This window comes from Mustela nigripes, chromosome 13 (genome assembly GCF_022355385.1).
Source record: "Mustela nigripes isolate SB6536 chromosome 13, MUSNIG.SB6536, whole genome shotgun sequence".
In the NCBI taxonomy this organism is placed as follows: Eukaryota; Metazoa; Chordata; class Mammalia; order Carnivora; family Mustelidae; genus Mustela; species Mustela nigripes.
Window position 1 is genome coordinate 137,101,670 of NC_081569.1, and position 22,070 is coordinate 137,123,739.

General features: G+C 46.1%; 1 protein-coding gene across 1 annotated transcript in view; it reads left to right on the forward strand.

Moving 5' to 3' along the window:
• Nucleotides 1-433: 433 nt before the first annotated feature.
• The window catches only part of AK7 (adenylate kinase 7), a 78,280-nt gene continuing 56,643 nt past the window's right edge, over nt 434-22,070 (forward strand). The window contains exons 1-4 of the mRNA XM_059373927.1: nt 434-589; nt 5,634-5,822; nt 11,145-11,253; nt 21,509-21,603. Of these exons, the coding sequence (XP_059229910.1) occupies nt 485-589; nt 5,634-5,822; nt 11,145-11,253; nt 21,509-21,603 (498 nt within the window). The 5' untranslated portion in view covers nt 434-484. The remainder of the gene's footprint in view (nt 590-5,633; nt 5,823-11,144; nt 11,254-21,508; nt 21,604-22,070) is intronic.

The window sequence follows — 22,070 nt, forward strand, 5'->3', positions numbered from 1 at the left end:
GACCCAGAACTCCACGGCGGCAGCTGCTCTCGGCGCAGCAGGACTGTCACGTCCCCCCGGGCGGACCATCCCACAAGGGAATGGGCTTCGGGCTTTCCCGGTGCAGCAGTTCTTTTCAGTCCCCCGGGTCTCGTGAACCCTGGGGCGCGTTTCCAGTTTCGGAATGAAAGAGATGACAGGGAGCAGCGGTCACGTGGCCCCGGCGTCCGGGCCGGGGAGGCTCCGAAAGCGGACTGCCCCGGCCGGAGAGTACCACGCGTGGAGCCAGAAAGCTCCCTGCTGGGGAGACACCGCTGCCCCAAGGCCCGGGTGAGCCCCGCCCCCGCCCAGGGAACGCCCCGCCCCTGCCCCGGCCGAGCCCCGCCCCCGCCGCGGAACGCCCCGCCCCGCGTCGTAGGCCCCGCCCCCGGAGGGCCAGCCCCCGCCCCACCTCCTTGGCAACCAGAGGGACGCTTTCTCCTTAGCAACCAGGGCGGCTCCCACCATGGCTGAGGAAGAGGGTACTGCTGCAGCCACGGAGAAAGTTAGCCGGATCCAGAGGGTGTTTATAAACCTGCTGGATTCCTACAGCAGCGGGAACATCGGGAAGGTGAGCGGCGGCGGGTCGGAGTACAGAGAGCCCCAGTCCCCAGCTGCCAGGCCCCCGCCCCGGGGTGCCCGAGCCCCCGAACCCAGCGAGGGTCTGCGCCGCGGGGCGCTGCAGGGCCTCCCCTGAAGGAGGGTCCCTCGTCCTGGGCGCAGTCCGCACGCGGGGCGCCCCTGGAAGCCCAGGTGTTCGGCGCTCGCCGGTCGGGCGCGGCGTCCTCCCCAACCACGAAAGGAAAGCGAGGCTCAGCATGTTCGTTCTTCCGTCCCTTCCACGTGCGTGTGGAGGGTCGTTTGAGGCACGTTTTGTTTATGTGCCAGGCACTGTGTGGGGCCCTGAGTCCCACCGAACTCCCCCACCCCCCGTCGTTAGCCCCGGGGAACGAGGATGTTCCGAAAGCGGGTCCTGAGTCCGTTCGTCGGAAAATACGCAGTAGTCCAAAGGAAGCCATAATTTTATCATCTCCCTAGCCGGGACTCGTTCATCTCCGTGCTCCCCTCTGGAGCAGCACAGACGTGTGTCCTCACCCTGGGCAGACTTGGGGGGGCTAAGGATCCCATTTGCAGACAACACATGCTACCGAGAATAGGATGTGGCTGCAGCGCATACCATCTCTACTGGTTTCCTAGGGCTGCGGTCAACAACGTACCACAAGCTTCATGGCTTAAAACAACGGGGTGTATTCTGTCTTGATTCTGGAGGCCAGAAGCCCAAAATCAAAGTGTTGGCAAGGCTGGTTCCTTTTAAAAGCTGCGAGGAAGATTTCTGCTGCACACCTCTCTCTCTCTCTCTCTCTCTCTCTCTCTCTCTCTGTCTCGTAGTTTTTGGCACTTGTCAGCAATTCTTGCATCCTTTGGCTTGTAGACTCATCACTCCAATCTCTGCCTCTGTCTTCCCATGGTGTTTCCCGCAATTCTCTCTGTGTCCGAATTTCCCTGTTTTTAGGACACTGACCTTTGGATTAGAGCCCATTCTAATCCAGTATGACCTCATTTTAATTTGATTCCAGCTGCGAAGACCCTATTTCCAAATGGGGATGGGGAGTAGGGGGCCACTACTCCATCCAGTACCATCTAAAGATCAGTCAAAAGATATATAGATTTAGGGGCACCTGGGTGGCTCAGTGGGTTAAAGCCTCTGCCTTCGGCTCAGGTCGTTCTCCAGGGTCCTGGGATGAAACTCCACATCGGACTTTCTGGTCAGCAGGGGGCCTGCTTCCACCTCTCTCTGCCTGCCTCTCTGCCTCCTTGTGATTTCTGTCAAATAAGTAAAAATCTTTTAAAAATATATAGATTTCGATTATTTATATATAAAAATAGTAATACTGTATATATGGCATGCAACAATATATATGGTAATATTTGTGATGGTGTTGTGAGAAAGGAAGCTAGGAGGCTCAAGGAGGAGTCATTTGCCAGGACAGCAAACCAGGACTTAATTTCAGTCTCTCCCGGAGTGGAATTTTATACAATCATCTAAAATTCTCTGCAGGGCATCGATGAGGTTGTCTGTCACAGGGCTCTCTCCATTCCCCAGAGGAAGATGAAGTAATTTGCATAACGACCCCCCCCCACTCCCCTAAGGGAAGGTGACCTTGCTAAAACAATCTTTTTTTGCTAATAACTCCTCACCCCACCCTCCTCCTCATAAAAACCTTCCTTTCTGTGCGGCTTCTCTGGGCTCCCCTCTGCTTGCAAGATGGAATTTCTGCTGAGTTCATGAATCACTTAATAAAGCCAATTAGATCTTCTAATGTTCTCTGTTCAGTTTTATTTTTTAGCAGTGTGTACATTGTATGTGATAAGTATCTACTACGAGAGACTAAAAATACATGATACATCTCCCACAGGACTAGAAAAGCAAGGGAGGGGGCAGAGAAAGGACAAGAGTACAATAGGCAGGGCGCCTGGGTGGCTCAGTGGGTTAAGCCGCTGCCTTCGGCTCAGGTCATGGTCTCAGGGTCCTGGGATCGAGTCCCGCGTCGGGCTCTCTGCTCAGCGGGGAGCCTGCTTCCTCCTCTCTCTCTCTGCCTGCCTCTCTGCCTACTTGTAGTCTCTCTCTGTCAAATAAATAAATAAATCTTAAAAAAAAAAGAGTACAATAGGCAAAAAATAAATAACAAAATATGTGTATTTAAAGAAAGGAAGCTTTAGGGGCACCTGGGTGGCTCAGTGGGTTGTCTCTGCCTTCGGCTCGGGTCATGGTCTCAGGTTCCTGGTATTGGACCTCACATCGGGCTCTCTGCTCACTGGGAAGCCTGCTTCCCCTTCTCTCTCTGCCTGCCTCTCTGCCTATGTGTGATCTCTCTCTGTCAAATAAGTAAAATTTTTTTTAAAAAACTTTAAAAAGACAGATGTAGTATGAAGGGATTTATGTCTTTCAAAAAGATACAGATATAGAGAAGATACGTAGGTAGATCGATAGAGATGATCTGTATGCAGAAAATGTCTCAGAGTAGGGGCACGTGAGTGGTCCAGTCGTTTGAGCCTCCAACTCTTGATTTCTGCTCAGGGTCATGGGATCAAGCCCCACGTAGGGCTCTGTGCTCAGAAGAGAGTCTGCTTGAGATTCTTGGTCGCTCTCTCCCTCTCTCTGGCCCTTACCCTCACACCCCAGGATGAGCATCAAGCTGGAGGAGCTGATTCAAAGGCAAGCTCCAAGGCAGACGTTCTGAGTGGGAGTCAGAGGACAGAGAGGTGAGCGTGCGGGGAATCACACCGGGACAGCAGGCACAGGGCCCAGGACCCTTTAGACTTGGCGGCCCACAAACGTGTCTTAATTTCTTTTATAATCAGAAGGAAACAAATGAGATTTTAGAGTCAAAGACGGTGGGTCTTCCTGGCAATACAGTCATGAAATAGAATTTTTAGTATTTATTTTTTTTCTTGGAGGAAAGGACCCATGAAAGTCTGAAGATGGCCCTGCTCAGCAGCTCTCTGGTGCCCCACCCACTTTTTGCATAAATTTAACGAAGGGGAATCACACACAGGGCCGGGGGTGCTGTGGGGAAATGTAAGGGAGAGGAACAAGCCCGACTCCCTACACATCACAGAGCCCCTTGGGGGCCTCGATCTCACCACCCTGAGATCATGACCTAAGCTGAAATCAAGAGTCAGAGGCTTAACCCCCTGACCCACCCAGGTGCCCCTCTGGATTATTTTAAAAGGGAGGTGACCTGATTGAGATTAGGACGGTGGGAGGCAAGAGAATTTAAACTTTTTCTTTACCCCCTTTTGAACTCTGGCTATATATATATTTTTTTTTTTACAGCACAATGTTTTTAGAACAAAAGCTTTCTTTTAGTTTGTAGAGATCTTTTCCAAAAGCTTATTGGTAACAGAATGTTTCTGTTATTCCTTGACTGACCAGGGTTCCAGTTCAGAAATTTTAGGGAATTTCTGTTCTCCATAGCAAGCCACGCAGGAGTGGGAATATGAAGCATATAAAAGAGATGGCGGCTGGGTCTCTAGTCTTCAGGCTCCTGCCCAGCTGGGTGAGGCCAGCTGCTCCCCTGCCCCCACTCCCCAACATGTCCCTGGGAGGTAGGAGGGTGGGGGTTATGGTCCATGTCCCGTTTTGGGGATCAGAAGGTACAGTTGCACCCCTCCCTGCCCATGCAGTCTTGGGCAAGCGCCTTACAGCTGGGCATCAGTGTCCTCGACTGTGAAATGGGATAATAAAATGGAATGTGTATTTTTTAACTTTTAAAAAAGATTTTATTTATTTATCTGTCAGACAGGGGGAGCACAAGCAGGAGGAGAGTGGCAGGCAGAGGGAGAAACAGGTTCTCCACTGAGCAGGGAGCCCATTGCGTGGCTTGATCCCAGGAATCTGGGATCATGACCCAAGCTGAAGGCAAATGCTCAACCACTGAGCTACCCAGGTGCCCCGGAATATGTATGTCTGAGAGAAACATGAAAATATATATGATATACTTAGAAGAAATGTATTCCCATAAGTGGTGGAACCTGACAAGCCTGGGTTACTTATGTAAAATGACTGTTACCAAAATAAATGAGGTGGGACTTCCAGTTTGTTTGGGTTTTTTCTGTTTGTTTTCCTCCCAAGGTATGATATGATAATGTCATGATTGCTTACATACGTTTAACATGTAAATTACAATAAAATCATTCTTACTTGCATGCAAATAATTTATATTAAGTATACACACATATACCATACACATATATATGAAACTCTTTTTTTTTAAGATTTTATTTATTTATTTGACAGACAGAGATCACAAGTAGGCAGAGAGGCAGGCAGAGAGAGAGAGGAGGAAGCAGGCTCCCCACTGAGCAGAGAGCCCGATGCGGGGCTCGATCCCAGGACCCTGGGATCATGACCCAAGCCGAAGGCAGCGGCTTAACCACTGAGCCACCCAGGCGCCCCATGAAACTCTTTAACATTGCATAAATGACTCCGAAGGATAACTTCTGTAAGATAAGAAATAAAAGTTCACCAACCTGATTTTTTTCGTCTTTTGAGAGAGAGAGCATGAGCTAGCAAGGGGAGCAGAGTGGGGCAGAGGGCGAGAGAAAGAGAGAGAGAATCTTAAGCAGGCTCCATGCCTGGTGGAGGGCTGGATCTCTTGACCCTGAGACTGAGTATAAGTAAAAGGGAAGATAGAAGATCTTATTAGTAATTTTTATATGGATTTCTTGTGAAATTAGGAATATTTTTAACCCGTTGGGTTAAATAAAACATGACTATATTCATTTCACTGGTTTCCTTTTACTTCTGTTCATGGGGCTACTAGCCAGTTTAATTCACCAGAGTGGATAGCATGACATTACTCCATTTCTATTAGGCAAGACCAACATGGTGACTGCAGCCCTTCCCTGCTTGTTGCCAGAGCAGGGCAATACCCTTGCTACATGCTTTAAGCTCTCTGAGCCAGGGTTCCTCCTCTATAAAATAGAATGTTGTGAGAGCACGCACTTTGCTGTGTCTCTCAGTTAGTGTTAACTTCAGCGAGCTACCAGTGTACAGCCCTCATTATACACTGTTCTTTGTTGTTTCTTAGTACGTTTATGTTTTCTTGCAGTTTCTGTCTAACTGCGTCGTTGGGGCTTCCCTTGAAGAAATTACGGAAGAAGAGGAAGAAGACGAAGAAAATAAGTCAGCCCTGCCGGAAGCCTCATCAGTCAAACTTAAGGAAGGCACCTTCCAGATTGTGGGCACACTCTCCAAGCTCGAAAGTGTTCAGCCTGACTTTGCCGTGGAGACATACACTGTAAGTCTAGGTGGCTGTTGCTAAGAGTAAACCAAGGGCAGAGCCACCTCGAGCTCCCACACCTTCATGGTACACTCTTAGTCTTTGCTTCCTCTCTCTTCTGCAAACTTGGGAGTGGGAGAAAGTGAGGGGCAGGTGGAAGTAGGCCTTTGTCCTCTGATGGAGAACAACCATGGTCTCCACTTTAAATGTGTGCCTTTACAAACAAAGCATTTAAATTCGATATTCTTGGAAGGGGTGGATCTAATCTAGACTTTCAGACTATAAAATTTCTAGCCTTGGGGCACCTGGGTGGCTCGGTTAAGCATCCAACTCTTGATTTCGGCTCGGGTCATGAGTCAGCATTGTGTGATCGAGCCCCTCACTGGGCTCCATGCTGTGTGCAGAGCCTGCTTAAGATTCTCTCTCTCCTTCTCCCTTGGGCACCAGCTTAAAAAAAAAAAAAAAAATTTCTAAACTGTGTTTAAAATGCATCCAACCCTAAGGGTGCCTGGGTGGCTCAGTGGGTTAAGCCTCTGCCTTCAGCTCAGGTCATGATCTCAGTGTCCTGGGATCGAGCCCCGCATCGGGCTCTCTGCTCAGCGGGGAGCCTGCTTACCCCTCTCTCTCTCTCTGCCTGCTTCTCTGCCTACTTGTGATCTCTGTCTGTCAAATAAATAAATAAAATCTTCAAAAAAAAATAAAAATAAAAATAATGCATTCAACCCTACATTACCCCACAACCCCAGGCCATGGCGGGTGGAAGAGAAACCTCCTTTGGTAATAAACCACTCCATAATAACACATCAGTATGTTACTGTCTTACTGAGAAACAGTGCTGCTCTTGTCAAGAACCCTCCTCTGCTCTGGAGCTGAAGTATAACATGAAGACGGAGTTGGAGGATAAAGAGGAACAATCATTTTATTACTTTGTCGGGCAAAGGAGGCTGAAGCAGGCTAATGCCTTCACAACTCAGACCCTTCCAGTTAGAAAATGGGCAGAAGACATGAATAGACCTTTTTCTGAAGACAGCATACAGATGGCTAAGGGACATGTGAAAAGATCCTGAGCATCAGTCATCATCAGGGCCATTCCGATGAAAATCACAATAAGGTCTCACTTCCCATGTGTCAGACTGGCTAAAATTAACAAGTTAGGAAACAACAGATGTTGGCAAACATGCAGAGAAAGGGGAACCCTCTTGTTACTATTGTGGGAATGCAAGCTGGTGCAACCACTCTGGAAAACAGTATGGAGGCTCCTCAAAAAGTTACCCTACGAGCCAGGAAGTGCACTACTCGGTGTTTACCCAAAGGATCCAAAAATGCTGATTCAAAGGGGCACCTGCACCCCAGGGTTCATAGCAGCAATGTCTACAATAGCCAAACTGGAAAGAGCCCACATGTCCATCGATGGGCGAATGGGTAAAGAAGATGTGGTGTATCTACATGAAATATTACTGTGCCATCAAAAAGAATGACATCTTGCCATTTGCAACAACATGGATGGAACTACACGATACTATGCTAAGTGAAATAAGACATTCATAGACTAAATACTGAACGATTTCACACATAGTTCAGATTTAGGAAACAAAACACATGAACATACAGCAAGGGAAAAAAAAAGAGTGTGGGAAAGCAAACCATAAGAGACTCTCAATAATAGAGAACAAAATGAGGGTTCCTAGATGGGAAATGGGGGGGTGGGATAGATGGATGATGGGTATCAGGACACGTGTTAGGATGAGCCCTGCGTATTTTATTTAAGTGATTCTTATAAATTCTATATTCTATTCTAAATTCTATACCTTATAAATTCTATATCTATACTTATAAATTCCTTATAAATTCTATACCTTGTAAATTCTATATATCTCTTATAAATTCTATATTCTATTCTATATTGTATTCTAAATTCTATACCTGAAGCTAATATGACACTGAATGCTAACTAACTGGAATTTAAATAAAAACTTGGGGGGAAAACGAATACTGTAGACCCACTTTTGTAAGAAAACACAGGATTGCTGCTGCCCCTCGGAACAATGTGTTACTTAAACTGTAACCCCCGGAGGATTTCACTAGTTACCAAGCACATTTAGATATGGCCTTAAATACATATACTGGCAACAGGTCTTTGGGGAGAAGGACAATATACGACCGTGAAGCTGGGCAGCTGGGGATGCCCGGCTCGCTCGGGCTCGGAATGCCGCCCCTTCACAGAAGCCGGGCAGCCCGGAACGCCCAGTCAGCTCAGGGCGGAAGGAAAACCACCTGCTTCCCTGTTCCGTTGTCGCTCCTTTCTCTTCCCAGAAGCTCCCGGTGTTAGTTAGATGAGTCCTTTGAATGTGCTTGTTTAACTATGAACTTGATCCTCCTTCTTGCTGGTCTGCAAGACGCGATTAACGTGTGACCTTCATCAATCCTTCTATTGGCTATTGTTTCTATCTAATAACAGTGAGACTGTGGAGTTGCTCGTGGCCGCAGTGCTTTCCGACTGCTGTCCCCTGCTCCCAATCTCTGGCCGCTGACTTGTTTGTGCCTCATTCTTCTCTCGTCGCCGACTGGAAGCCGCACAGGATCTATGGTTTCAATAAGAATCTGGTTAGTGCTGGCAGCCTCGCTCCCCCCGCCTTCAAGGAGGTCTCCTGACCAACACTGGCGCCAGCCATCCGAGTCTTGTTACTAAATGTAAGTTGAGGTCAGTGGGTTGTCAGTATGAATACCCAGTTCCCGGGACAGGATTCTACAGAAAAACAAGTGAAGGGGAGGGGGAAGCTTCAAGAATGGAGAAGAGAAAAACGTGTTCAGTTTAAAGTCAAGACTTACCAAAGCATTAGCGGGTCCATCTGAATTTCCACCCATCTTTACATTTCTGTAGCAGTTTTACTGCTTCCCCCGTGACCCATGCTACTCAACCCTCATCCTGGATATTTATGTACTTCTGAGAGGGGTGTCTCTCTCATCACCGCGCCAGCCGCTCTTCAGGCCCTACCTACAGCTTTGAAGACACCGCACCGTGCAACAGCCTTTCCTCTTCCAACCCACCCAGTCCTATTTATCCATCAGGGTTTGACTCCGGATGCCACCTCCTCCAGGAAGCTCTCAGTGATTTCTACTTCTACACTCCTTGTTTCAATACTGAGCTCTTTTCTTGTACTCCCATAGCATCTTTACCTGCCTACATCATCACACTTGTCACACTTTATGGTTATTGTCTGTCATTGCTGGGTGGCCCAGACTATGACTCTCACCCCCTTGAGAACAGACACCTCACTTCTCCTACTCATTTGTGCATCTTTGGCCCCAAGCACATTGACTGGCAGAAAGTAGCCCTCAGTAAACACTTGTGAGATGAATGAATGAGTCCCCTCCTGCCCTCTGAGGGAACTTTCTCCACCACTTACCCATTTTCACACTCTCCAGGGGCTTTGCTCACCACCGGCTTCTTTCTTTCCACCTATCCACGTGCTTCACGCTCCCATCTTTCCAAGAGTCAAAAATACCACATGTGGCCTCCCTGCTGGCTACCGTCCTCTTTCTCTGGCCCCAGCCCCAGGCCACCACTGCTACATTCGCCAGCCTCACTCCTGCATTCATGGCCTGTGAGTCCCACCTGCCAGAAGGTGCCCCCACCACATCACAGGAAATGCCTGGCAAGTGTCACCAGGGAGCTCGAAATTCCCAAAGTCCTGTCTTCCTGGTTTCTTGGGAGTCAGTCTCCTTCCTCCTTCCTCAGCCTTCATAACCTGGCTTCTCTTGTGCATCTGAGGCTCCCGTCAAATGCGGTTTTCCCCAGAGCCCCCTCCTTTCTCCTAATGGATGTCCTTCCTCAATCTCATCCAGGCCTGTGGCTTCAGCTCCCCAACAGGAACCAATGTCTTTCACATCTGCCACCAGCCCTGTTGACATCCAAATCCAACTGCCCTATAATGACCATCCCTGCCCCCAGAAAGCCCTGATGGCACATCTGAATCAATATGCCCCAAATTAAATTTACCATGCTCCTCTGCAAAACCCCTCTGTCTTTTAGACTCTTTAAGAACCCTGCTCTCTGCATCAGTCTGGGCTGTTCAGGTCTGTAAGCACTAGGGAAATGCGGCAACGCAAACTGGCTTAATAAATAAGGAAATTCTTCAGTTTATGTGGCTGGCAGTCTCTTAAAGAAGATGCAGTTTCAGGGCTGGCGTGATCCAGGGGCTGCTGTTGCTTTTCCTGCCCCTTCCTGGGCTCTGCCTCCCCTTGAGGGTGATTTCATTCTCAGGCTGGCAGGAAGGAGGCAACAGTCTGGAGTCTCACAGTCACAAACAGCAATGTTTATAGCCTCCAGACTATGGGACATGCATGTCTGTTGTTTAAACCACTCAATGTGTGACCCTAAGTGATAGCAGCCCTCGGAAATGAGTACCGGGGGACTCCAAGGGACTTAGGGAACCAGGCTGGGGAAACTAGCTGGCTGTGCTGTGGGTTTTAATGGGAGCATGAACCCTGTCCGGGTCCTCTCTCTCTCTGGAAAGGCATTCACTTTGCTTCTGTTCTTTAACCAAGTTATGTGGTAAGAGGTCACGTCTGGTCTGAAATGTTCTGCTTTAATGCAAGTGGTCAAGGAACTGTGGGGAGTATCTGATTCTCAGGATAACTGGACTAACAGCCAATGGAAATCCTGATTTGGAAAGGCAGGGTCCTCTGATGGTTATCATAATACCCGCCCACTGTAGGGCACTCCTAGGAAACATACCAACATCCACACAGGAAGGAATAACTATTTCAAATATGGTGATCACCAAAGTTACTTTGTCTAATGTAAGAATTTTATATTTTTACCCATTAAAAGTTTCTGTATTTTTTAAAATATTCCCAACTGTCAGCTGTAATAAGGCACCTTACATTTACAAAGAGGACCGATTAATTCCATCTTGAGGATTCTGAAACAATCTGCATTAATCACTCATCAACACTTGTGAGTAGCTTATGATATATAATGGCTTGAATAATCTCGCAAAGAGTTGGAGTTAATTTCAAATGCCTCACACATTTTCTTTCAGTGTGTTGTAATTCTTCCCTTCTGAATCGGGGTGTAAATAGCATGCAGAAATAGTACCTAAGATCATTATGCAATTTTTTAATCATCTGTTCCCAGCTATTTTTCATAAACTTATTTGTTACTTGGAAACTACACACAGAAGAGAGCCAAAATTTCATTTTAAATAGACATCCTGCAAATGTTTCCTGTAGGACACTTCATCCGCAGTATATCTAATTTGGAAATTGTCATTCCGGCTAAATATGAAATGAAGGTTAGCTCCTTTCAACAAATGACTCTCAATTCTCTTTTTTCAGACCATCTCTCGAGAAGACCTTCTCATGCGCCTCCTGGAGTGTGACGTCATTATTTATAACATCTCCGAGAATGCACAGCAAGCAGAGGAGGCCATCTGGGCAGTCTCTGGTCAGTGAACCAGTCTCTTCTCTCTCCAGGGAAACTACTCTCATGCAATGTCCTTACCCTCAGAGCTGTCTAATGACCACGAGGCAAATTACAACCATGGGAAAACCGATCTGAAACTTCCCTAAAACATGAAATGAAGTTAGGCTAATGAAGATGCCTTTGGGTCGTGTTAAAGATAAGCTGGGGCATAGGAAAACCTTCAAGAGTTGATGTGAGCAAAAACCAATTCATGAGAGCTTGCCATGTGGGAAGCGGTTAGGAGCGCTGCACGGACAGGAGGCAGGGCAAAGACTGACCCGGCAAAGGCAGAGCAAAGCAAGCAAATGATTTGATTGGCTATATTTTAAGCATGGCCTGACCTGGAAGAGCCTAGTTAGCTGTCATGATGGGTCGTCCTCAGGTTTTGATTTCCTAACCTTGCGGCAGTTGTAGACCTAGGCTTTGGTTTGCTTATGGGGACTGCTGTGACCTTAGAGCCACCTGAGACTCAATGACCCCGTTTCTGAATGAATTAAACAACACATGCTTCCGAAGAATAGACTATTGTTACTCGTGAAAAGAAAGGAAACGGTAACTTTGAAGATTCAACCTGTATTCATGCTTAAGGAGGTGGGGTTGAGCGCATTGGGAACATATAAAAATGAATGAGACAAAGATTATACCCGCGAGGTCCCTGGAGTCCTATGAGAGAGCCAAGGCATATGGGAGGGACTTCACCGCGGGACAGAGAATGGCACGTTGGCAAGAAGGGCATCATGAGAGGGATGTGCCTTTAAGAGGAGAGGACTTATTTCTGTGAGGATTTGATTTAATTTAATAAATGTCCCCTGATAGTAAGGGTCAGTGAGGCCTCAGGGAGAGTGCTTGCGTTTTTCCAATGCTTTCATAACTGTCATGAACTCTAAGGACCGCAGGTCTTAGAGAACAAGGTGATGTCTCACAGTGTGGTGCTGTTATGATTCATCTCTTGATTAAGTTGGGAGCAAAGGAGAAAACATATCAGCGTATTCAAATCACCACCCCAGACTAGCAGGACAGCCAAAAGACACAGCACACCTTCTATTTCAATATCTTATACACATCAGTATTTTCATTTTCAGGCAGATTAGGTCAGAGGTCAGCAAACTTTTTCTGTGAAGGGCCAAAGAGTAAGTATTTTTGGCTGTTGGAGCCAACTACTCTGCTGCTATGGTGAGAACACAGCCATAGACAATATGTAAGTGATGGGCTGGGCTCCAATAAAAATTTATTTATAAGATGAGGCAATATTTGCCAACCCTTGAGTACGATCAACATCAAAATGATATATTGGGTTAAGTTCAAAGAAAGGGAGTGGGAACCCTGGTGACTCAGTTGAATAAGCCTCTGCCTTAAGCTCAGGTCATGATCCTGGGGTCCTGGGATTGAGTCCTACATTGGACTCCCTGCTCAGCAAGGAGTCTGCTTCTCCCTCTGCCTCCTGCTCCCTCTGCTTGTGCTCTGTCTCTCTCTGTTGAATAAATAAATAAAATCTTTTTAAAAAATAAGGTAATGCAGCTTCAGGAATGCCTGTACCATACTCAGGGAAATAATGGAAAAGGACTATCTGTGGTTGTGTGGGATTCCTCGGGAGCTTGCAATGTTTGATTTCTTTTTTCTGACTTTGTGCCTCCATTTCACTCAGTGAGAAACAAATCAAAAGCATGAACATTGTATCATCTTTTGAAGCAGAGCTCTTTTGAAAAGCCTACTTTCTGCATTTTGCCCCTTTGCAAATATTTACTGATGATGTATAATGGCACCTTCTAAAATAATTGCACTTCTATTTGATTGCAGTGCAATCGGAGCTAACTAACATTTGTTGAGTCTTCTTTCGTGTCAGGCGTTGAAAATTGATTTTTCTATATAATGCATACTTGCAGTGTTTAAATTTTTTTTTTCTGAAATTACCCCCAGACATGTTTTGAAAATTAAAAAGCACAGTAGGGCTGGGGCATCTGGGTGGCTCAGTCGGTTAGGCATCTGAGTCTTTGTTTCAGCTCAGGTCGTGATCTCAGGGTTGTGAGATTGAGCCCCGCATTGGGCCCACGCACAGGGCAGAGTCACTTCAGACTCTCTCCCTCTCTCTCTGCCCCTCCCACATGAGGCTCACTCTCTGAAGTAAATAAATAAATCTTAAAATAAAGTAAAGTGGAAAAAAAAAAAAAGCACAGTAAGGGGACACCTGGGTGGCTCAGTGGGTGAAAGCCTCTGCCTTCAGCTCGGGTCTTGATCCCAGGGTCCTGGGATCGAGCCCCGCATCGGGCTTTCTGCTCAGCGGGGAGTCTGCTTCCTCCTCTCTCTCTCTGCCTGCCTCTCTGCCTACTTGTGATCTCTCTCTGTCAAATAAATAAATAAAATCTTAAAAAAAAAAAAAAAGCACAGTAAGGCTTAGAATAAAAAGCTACGATTCCTTGCATTCCCATTCCACTCCATCCCTACGCCCCCAAAGGAATCTCATTTTCCCCACTTGTACTTTTTTTTTAATTAACATATAATGTATTATTTGCTTCAGGGGTACAGGTCTGTGAATCCTCAGGCTTACACAATTCACAGCACTCATCATAGCACAGACCCTCTCCAGTGTCCATCACCCAGGCACCCCCTCCCTCCACTCCCACCCCTAGCAATGCTCAGTTTGTTTCTGAGATTAAGAGTCTCTTCTGGTTTGTCTCCCTCCTGATCCCATCTTGTTTCATTTTTTTCCCTCCCTAGCCCCCACAACCTCTCACCCTGCCTCTCAAATGCCTCATATCAGAGAGATCATATGATAATGGTCTTTCTCTGATTGACCTATTTCTCTTAGCATAATACTCTCTGGTTCTATCCACGTCATTGTAAATGGCAAGATTTCATTTCTTTGATGGTTGCTAGTATTCCATTGTGTATATATACCACATCTTCTTTATCCATTCATCTGATGATGGACATCGAGGTTCTTGCCATAGTTTGGCTATTGTGGACATTGCTGCTGTAAACATTCGGGTGCACTTGCCCTTCAGATCACTACGTTTGTATATTTAGGTTAAATACCCAGTAGTGCGATTGCTGGGTCATAGGGTAACCCTATTTTCTTTTTAAAGATTTTATTTATTTATTTATTTATTTACTTGTCAGAGAGAAGTAGAGAGAGAGAGAGAGCACACAAGCAGGCAGAGAGTCAGGCAGAGATGGAGAGAGAAGCAGGCTCCCTGCTGAGCAAGGAGCCCGATATGGTACTCAATCCCAGGACCCTGGGATCATGACCTGAGCTGAAGGCAGCAGCTTAACTCACTGAGCCACCCAGACATCCCAGGGTAGTTCTATTTTCAACTTTTTGAGGAACCTCCGTACTGTTTCCCAGAGTGGCTGCACCAGCTCAGGACTGCCTTTGCTGTGCCCCCACGTGCCGCCTTTTGACAGCTCACGGGAGAAGAATGAGACACAAATGAGTCAGTTGTAAGAGAATGGGAGCTGGGGACGACAGTGGAAAAGACTGTCGCCCCGAACAACTCCTCAGTCTCATATTTATTAGAAAGTGAGTAACAATCAACAAAGCCAGAGGAGACTACACATTGACCATGAGTCTTGTACATACGTGAGAAGAAAGGCAAAACATGTCTGGTCATGTAGCATGTGACCTACAGTGAGCAAGCCCAAACGAAAGGATTGTCTGACTAACTGCTTGGTGCTCTCCAGGGAAGAGGAGACAATGGAAAAATGAAGCAGGCGGCATTCCCCCCTGAGCGGGCCGGGCATCCCCAGCTGCTTGGCTTCAAGGAGTCCTCCCCCAGAGGCCATGTACATGCCAGTACATGTTTTTCTTAAGGCTTTATCTAAGCATGCTTGGTAACTAGTATAATTTCTCCTAAGTTACATTTTAAGCAGTATGTTGTTAGGAGAGATGGTTACAACAAAGATTTTGGACAGTTCTGCTTGAATTGTCATTTGTTTCCATGAATATTTTCAATGTTTCTTTAATTTCCTCATTGACCCATTCATTCTTTAGTGGGATGCTCTCTAGCCACCATGCATTTGAGTTCTTTCCAACTTTCCTCTTGTGGTTGAGTTCTAGCTTCAGAGCATTGTGGTCTGAAAATATGCAGGGAATGATCCCAATCTTTTGGTACTGGTTGAGACCTGATTTGTGACCCAGGATGTGATCTATTTTGGAGAATGTTCCATGTGCACAGAGAAGACTGTGTGTTATGTTGCTTTGGGATGGAATGTTCTGAGTATATCTATGATGTCCATCTGGTCCAGTGTGTCATTTTTTTTTAAGATTTTATTTATTTATTTATTTATTTGACAGAGAGAAATCACAAGTAGATGGAGAGGCAGGCAGAGAGAGAGAGAGGGAAGCAGGCTCCCTGCTGAGCAGAGAGCCCGATGCGGGACTTGATCACAGGACCCTGAGATCATGACCTGAGCTGAAGGCAGCGGCTTAACCCACTGAGCCACCCAGGCTCCCCCACTGTGTCATTTAATGCCTTTATTTCCTGTTGATCTTTGGCTTGGATGATCTGTCCATTTCAGTGAGGGGGGTGTTAAAGTCCCCTACTGTTATTGTATTATTGTCGATGTGTTTCTTTGATTTTGTTATTAATTGGTTTATATAGTTGGTTACTCCCATGTTAGAGGCATAGATATATAACATTGTTAGATTTTCTTGTTGGACAGACCCTTTGATTATGATATAGTGTCCCTCCTCATCTCTTATTATGGTCTTGAGCTTAAAATCTAATTTATCTGGTTGAAGGATTGCCACCTCAGCTCTCTTTTGATGTTCATTAGCATGGTAAATTGCTTTCCAGCTCCTGACTTTAAATATGGAGCTGTCTTTGGGTCTAAAATGAGTTCCTTGCAGACAGCATATTGATAGGTTTTGTTTTTTTATCCATTCTGATACCCTTGTCTTTTGATTGGGGCATTTAGCCCATTTACACTCAGGGTAACTATTGAAAGATATGAATTTAGTGCCATTGTATTGCCTGTAAGGTGACTGTTACTGTATACTGTCTCTGTTCCTTTCTGGTCTGTTACTTCTAGGCTCTCTCTTTGCTTAGAGGACCCCATTCAGTATTTCCTGTAGGGCTGGTTTGGTGTTTTCAATTTATTTTAGGTTTTGTTTGTCCTGGAAGCTTTTTATCTCTCCTTCTATTTTCAATGACAGCCTAGCTGGATGTAGTATTCTTGGCTGTGTATTTTTGTCATTTAGTACTCTGAATATATCATGCCAGTCCTTTCTGGCCTGCCAGGTCTCTGTGGATAGGTCTGCTGCCAATCTAATACTAATCTACCATTGTATGTTACAGACTTCTTGTCCTGAGCTGCTTTCAGGATTTTCTCTTTGTCACTGAGACTTGTATGTTTTACTATTAATTGACAGGGTGTTGACCTATTTTTATTGATTTTGAGGGGGATTCTCTATGCCTTCTGGATTTTGATGCTTGTTCCCATCACAAAATAGGGAAATTCTCTGTATAATTTGCTCCAATATACCTTCTGCTCCTCTCTCTCTTTCTTCTTCTTCTGGGATCCCAATTATTATAATATTGTTTCATCTTATGGTGTCACTTATCTCTCGAATTCTCTGCTCATGGTCCAGTAGTTGTTTGTCTCTCTTTTCCTCGGATTCTTTATTCTCCGTCATTGGGTCTTCTGTATCACTAATTCTCTCTTCTGCCTCATTTATCCTAGCAGTAAGAGCCTCCATTCTTGGTTGTGCCTCATTAATAGCTTTTTTGATTCATCTTGGTTAGATTTTAGTTCTTTTATTTCTCCAGAAAGGGATCTTATTTCTGCAGAAAGGGATTCTCTAGTACCTCCCCTGCTTTTTTGAGCCCAGCTGGCACTTTGATACTCATCATCTTACTAATGCCTATATTGATGAGGTCCCTTGCCATTGTACTGCCTCTTGTTCTTTTTTTTTTTTTTTTGTGATGAGTTTTTCACTTTGTCATTTTATCCAGATAAGAATAGATGAATGAGGGGCTCCTGGGTGGCTCAGTGGGTTAAAACCTCTGCCTTCAGCTCAGGTCATGATCCCAGGGTCCTAGAATTGAGTCCTGCATCAGGCTCTCTGCTCATCCAGGAGTGTGATCCCTCACCCCCAGCCTGCCTCTCTGCCTACTTGCGATCTCTGTTTGTCAAGTAAATAAAAAAAATATTAACCAAAAAAAAAAAAAAAAAAAAAGATGAATGAGAGGGCAAACTACCAAAAGGGAAATGACATGAGAGAGATAGACACCAACCAAACCAGAAGAGACCTGAAACTGGGGGGAGAAGAAAGGAGAAAAAGGGGAAAAAAAAAATATATATATATATATATATATATATTAGACTGGTTAATAGAACAGAGCCACACACTTGATTTTGGATGTATTGTAGTCTCTTAGAAGGAACTACCTCTGAAAATTTTAAAGAAAGAAAAACACAAGTATACAAAAATAAGTGTAAACATGATGAAGGGATGGAATATGAGTGTAAAGATGAAAATTTAAAAAGATTTTTTTTAAAGATTTTATTTATTTATTTGACAGAGAGAAATCACAAGTAGGCAGAGAGGCAGAGAGAGAGAGGAGGAAGCAGGCTCCCTGCTGAGCAGAGAGCCCAATGCGGGACTCGATCCCAGGACTCTGAGATCATGACCCAAGCTGAAGGCAGAGGCTTAACACACTGAGCCACCCAGGCGCCCCAAAATTTAAAAAGATTCTAAAAAAGGAATTGAATTGATAAGAAGTTGGTTGAAAAAAGATAAACAAAAAAAAAAAAAAAAAAAAAAAGAGGAAAGACTGTGATCAGGCTGGAGACTAGAATAAAGCCATGGGCTAGATTTAGGGTATATTTTCATCTTTTAGAAGAAACTGTATCCCAAAATTTTAAAGAAAGAAAAACCTATTTGTATACAAAATAATAAGGTTAAATACAATGAAGGGATAGATAATAACTATAACAATGAAAATTTTAAAAGATTTTTTTAAAAGGTATTGATAAGATAAAATAGTTTAAAAATGTTAAAATAGGAAAGAGGAAAACATTTACAAAGTAGAATAAGAACAAAAATTTTAAAAATTTAACTTTAGAAGACTAAAGGATCATGGGTAAAAAACCATGAATTCTCCGTGTTGCTTTGCCCCAGCTGTGGAGTTGGGCAGTTCTCATTGATCGGTGAACTTGGTCTTGGCTGGACGTTCTTGCTAATCTTCTGGGGGAGGCAGCGGCCTCTTGCCCTGATTCTCAAATGTCTTTGCCAGAGGCAGAATATCACCGCCCTTGCCAGGGGCCAGGCTAAGAAATGTGCTCCGGTTCGGGCTCGGCAGCTTTTGTTCCCTATTCGCTTTCCGTACCATTTCGGAGGACAGGAACGAAAATGGCGGCCTCCCAATCTTCCACCTGGAGGAGCCGAGCGCTCAGAGAAAAGCAGTCCCTCCGTCTCCCTGGTCTCCCGCCGCGCTCCCTGCTCCCCCGGCCTGTGTGACCACACAGCCCCGTTTGGAGTCTCTAAACCCAGCCGATTCCTGCAGTGTATTCCCGCACCCCTCCCCTGGGGAAGGTGAGTTTCCCGGATGTGCCAGGGGTGGGGTCCCTACTGGAAGAGCAGTGTCCGACCGTGCCATGGACCATGGTTAAGGTAACCCCGAGCTGAGAGCCCTTCCTCCTCTCTCTGTAGCCGGCGTGCCCGCTCGGATACCTGGGGGCTCTGCCACACTCAGACACCCCCGATCCTTCTGTGACCCTGCGGGTCCTGAGACCACACTGTCCCTGTGAGGGCTCCACCCCCGCTTAGCCTCTGGAGCGACGTCGTCCCTCAGTGGAGCAGGCTTCTAGGAGTTCTGACTTTGGGCTCCGTTGCTCCGCCGCTTGCCGGGAGCTGCCCCTTCCCCCCACGGTCTATCTTCCCGTGGATTCGGATTCACTTCTCCACATGTCCTGCCTTCCAGAAGGTGGTTGCTTTTCTGTTCCTGAAATTGCTGCTCTTCCTCTCTGCCATCTCCTGCTGGGTCTGTAGCTGTCCGGAATGGTGTGATGACTGTCCAGCCGAACTCCTGGGACCCCATGATCGGTAGATCTCCTGTTCCTCCACCATCTTCCCCCTGCCCCCACTTGTACTTTTTAATGTCTAAAAATCCTGGCCCGGATGGATGTCCTTTGATTATGAATTTGAGATAATAGCCACTACCCTCCTGCTGTGACAGAGGAGCACAGTGGTTTCCCAGACTTTGACAACGGTGTCTCCTTTCATGAGCTTTAAAATGGAGTGGGTATTTCTGTCTCCTTCATTCTAATGAAGACCTTTAAATAATGAAGAAGATTTTACCTCTCTATTTGGGTGGAAGGTTGCAACTGTCTTACCTCATTTTGGAGAAGCAGTGTGTTGGTGTCTGTGAGAAAGTGCAGTTAGAGGCCTTCAGCTGCCATCAGGGTCACCTTGGGGGGTGGGGCGTGTGGGCTTGGTGGGGCTTTGAGAATTTTGTTCTTTTACCTGATGTCCACAATCTTAGATTGGGAGTATGGTTTCTGTTTGGGGCTTTTTCTTGCATTTTTTTTTTGTTGTTGTGGGTTTTTTCTTTAAATATTTTTATATATTTATTTGAGATAGAGCAGGAATGAGAGAGGGCACGAGAAGGGGTGAGGGGGGCAGAGGAAGAGGGAGAAGCAGGCTCTTCACTGAACAGAGAGCCTGATACCGAGCTCAGGGTTCCATCCCAGGACCCTGAGATCAGGATCTGAGCCAAGGCAGGTGCTTAACTGACTGAGCCACCCAGGTGTCCCCTGTTGTGGGTTTGTTTTTGTTTTGTGTTTTTTGCAAAGGGTAATTCTTACTTCTTAATAATGTTTTATTAAGTAATTTAAAAATTTTTTTTACTAGAAAAGGATTCTCCTACCTTGCTCTTCACAGATACTCTCCAAGGAAGGCAAGATGACCCAGAAGAAGGGAACAAAGTGTTAGGAATGGGAGAAACCATTTGCATATGAGGATAAACTGTGCTTGTTCACAAGTGAACAAGGAGATTATTTTAGACCCATTAAAATGATCACAAATGAAAGGATAACCCACTTTGAAGAGCTCTAAGTGGGCCGAGCAGTCACTAACTAGGTCACAAACCAGTCTGAGGCATCGTGGAGCCAACAGGGTAAAAGGGCAGAATGAAATTGAAGAGGCCATTTTTGTTAATAGAATGAAAATGGCACTAAAATGAACGCTTCCGTTGGAGATTAACACTTGGACGTCGTCTTCTCAGGCTGAATTCAGTAACGCCTTCTTACCTCAGGGTCGGCCTCCACACGTTCATTAGATTCAGGGGATCATCAGCCTTTTATTGTCTTGCTTCTTCAGGGAATTAGCTCCTGAGACTAAAAATGCACCATGACAACCGTGTCACTTAGCTCCTCTGACAATTTAATTAGACCTCTCTTTAGATTTTTTTTTCTGGAAAATTATACATCGTGAAAAATATTTTAATGGAATCACATGCCGAAAGTATTTAAGGAGATTGAATGCTTCAGTGTGTGGAGAGCCCTCCCCCCACCCCCCGCCGCCCTGGGAGGCAACAAACCCTTTAGAAATCCAATGTTCATCCTTCCGTCTACCACTGTTTTAGATTCTGATCACTATGGAATGTTCATCATCAGCCATTCCCGCCATACCCAAGGCCCTCCAGCCACGGCCCACACCGCCCACTGCATGGGCTGTCCCCGCAACCCCAGGACTGCTTTAGGTGAAATCGTAATGGGGTTTTACCTTTGGATTTGGGGCCTTCGCAGCCCCAGCCCCAACCTTGCTAGGCCCCGCTGCTTCGTTCTCCATGCAGCCGGCTGGCTGTCGGGCATAGCGGGAGAACTCAGCATTTGCAACCAGGTTGCCTGGATTGGACTGTGTCCCCATCTCTCCTCTGTAACTCTTGGCAAACTACACCCCAGTTCCTGGTCTGTAAAACAGAGATAATAATATTACGTATCTCATAGTGGTAAGGAGGCAAGAAAAGCCATGAACTGTTCTAGTCCATACCGGCGAGGATCAGGATGCCCACTGGCCCACTGCTATGGCCCAGGAGGCAAGAAGAAGGGTTAAATCTGGGAGCTGGGCTCAGTAGAGTTTGGGTGGCTGGTGGGTGAATGCCAGGAACCACAAGGGCAGGGGGACTGTCCAGGGAAGCACAGAGGTGACACCCGTCTTAATTTCAAGTCCCACACATGATAGGGAAAGTGAGGTCTTTGGGGACCCGAATAATTGCTCCACTTTTTGGCCCTACAGCCCTGAATGAAGAAGTCAGCCACTTTGAGAAGCGCAAGGTATTTATTTTAGTCTCCACCGTGATGACCTGGGCACGATCCAAACCCCTGGACCCTGTAAGTAGTGCACTAGCTTTTCCTTCTTTGTTTCTAAATAAAGATTTATTTATTTAGTTGAGAGAGAGTGAGTGAGTGAGAAGGAAGTGAGTGAGAAGGGGTTGAAGGAGACGGAGAGAAAGAAAATCCCAAGCAGACTCCCGGCTGAACGAGGAGCCCAACGTGGGGCTTGATCCTGGGACCCGAGATCATGACCTGAGCCTAATTCAAGAGTTGGAGGCTCAACCAGCAGAGCCACGCAGGTGCCCCTGCACTAGCCTTGCCTTGGTGCATCCTTCCACGCTTGATACCTTGTGATCTGTGTGCAGAGAGGACGTCCTGCGGTGCACCGTGTGGTCTTTCCCTCCTGAATTCTACCCCATAATGAGCGTTGAACAGAAATCACTGACTCTAAGCACACTCAATTCTAAGGGCCCTCCCTGGGTTATGTGCCACTGGGGAAGGAAAAGATAAATGATACCAATTAA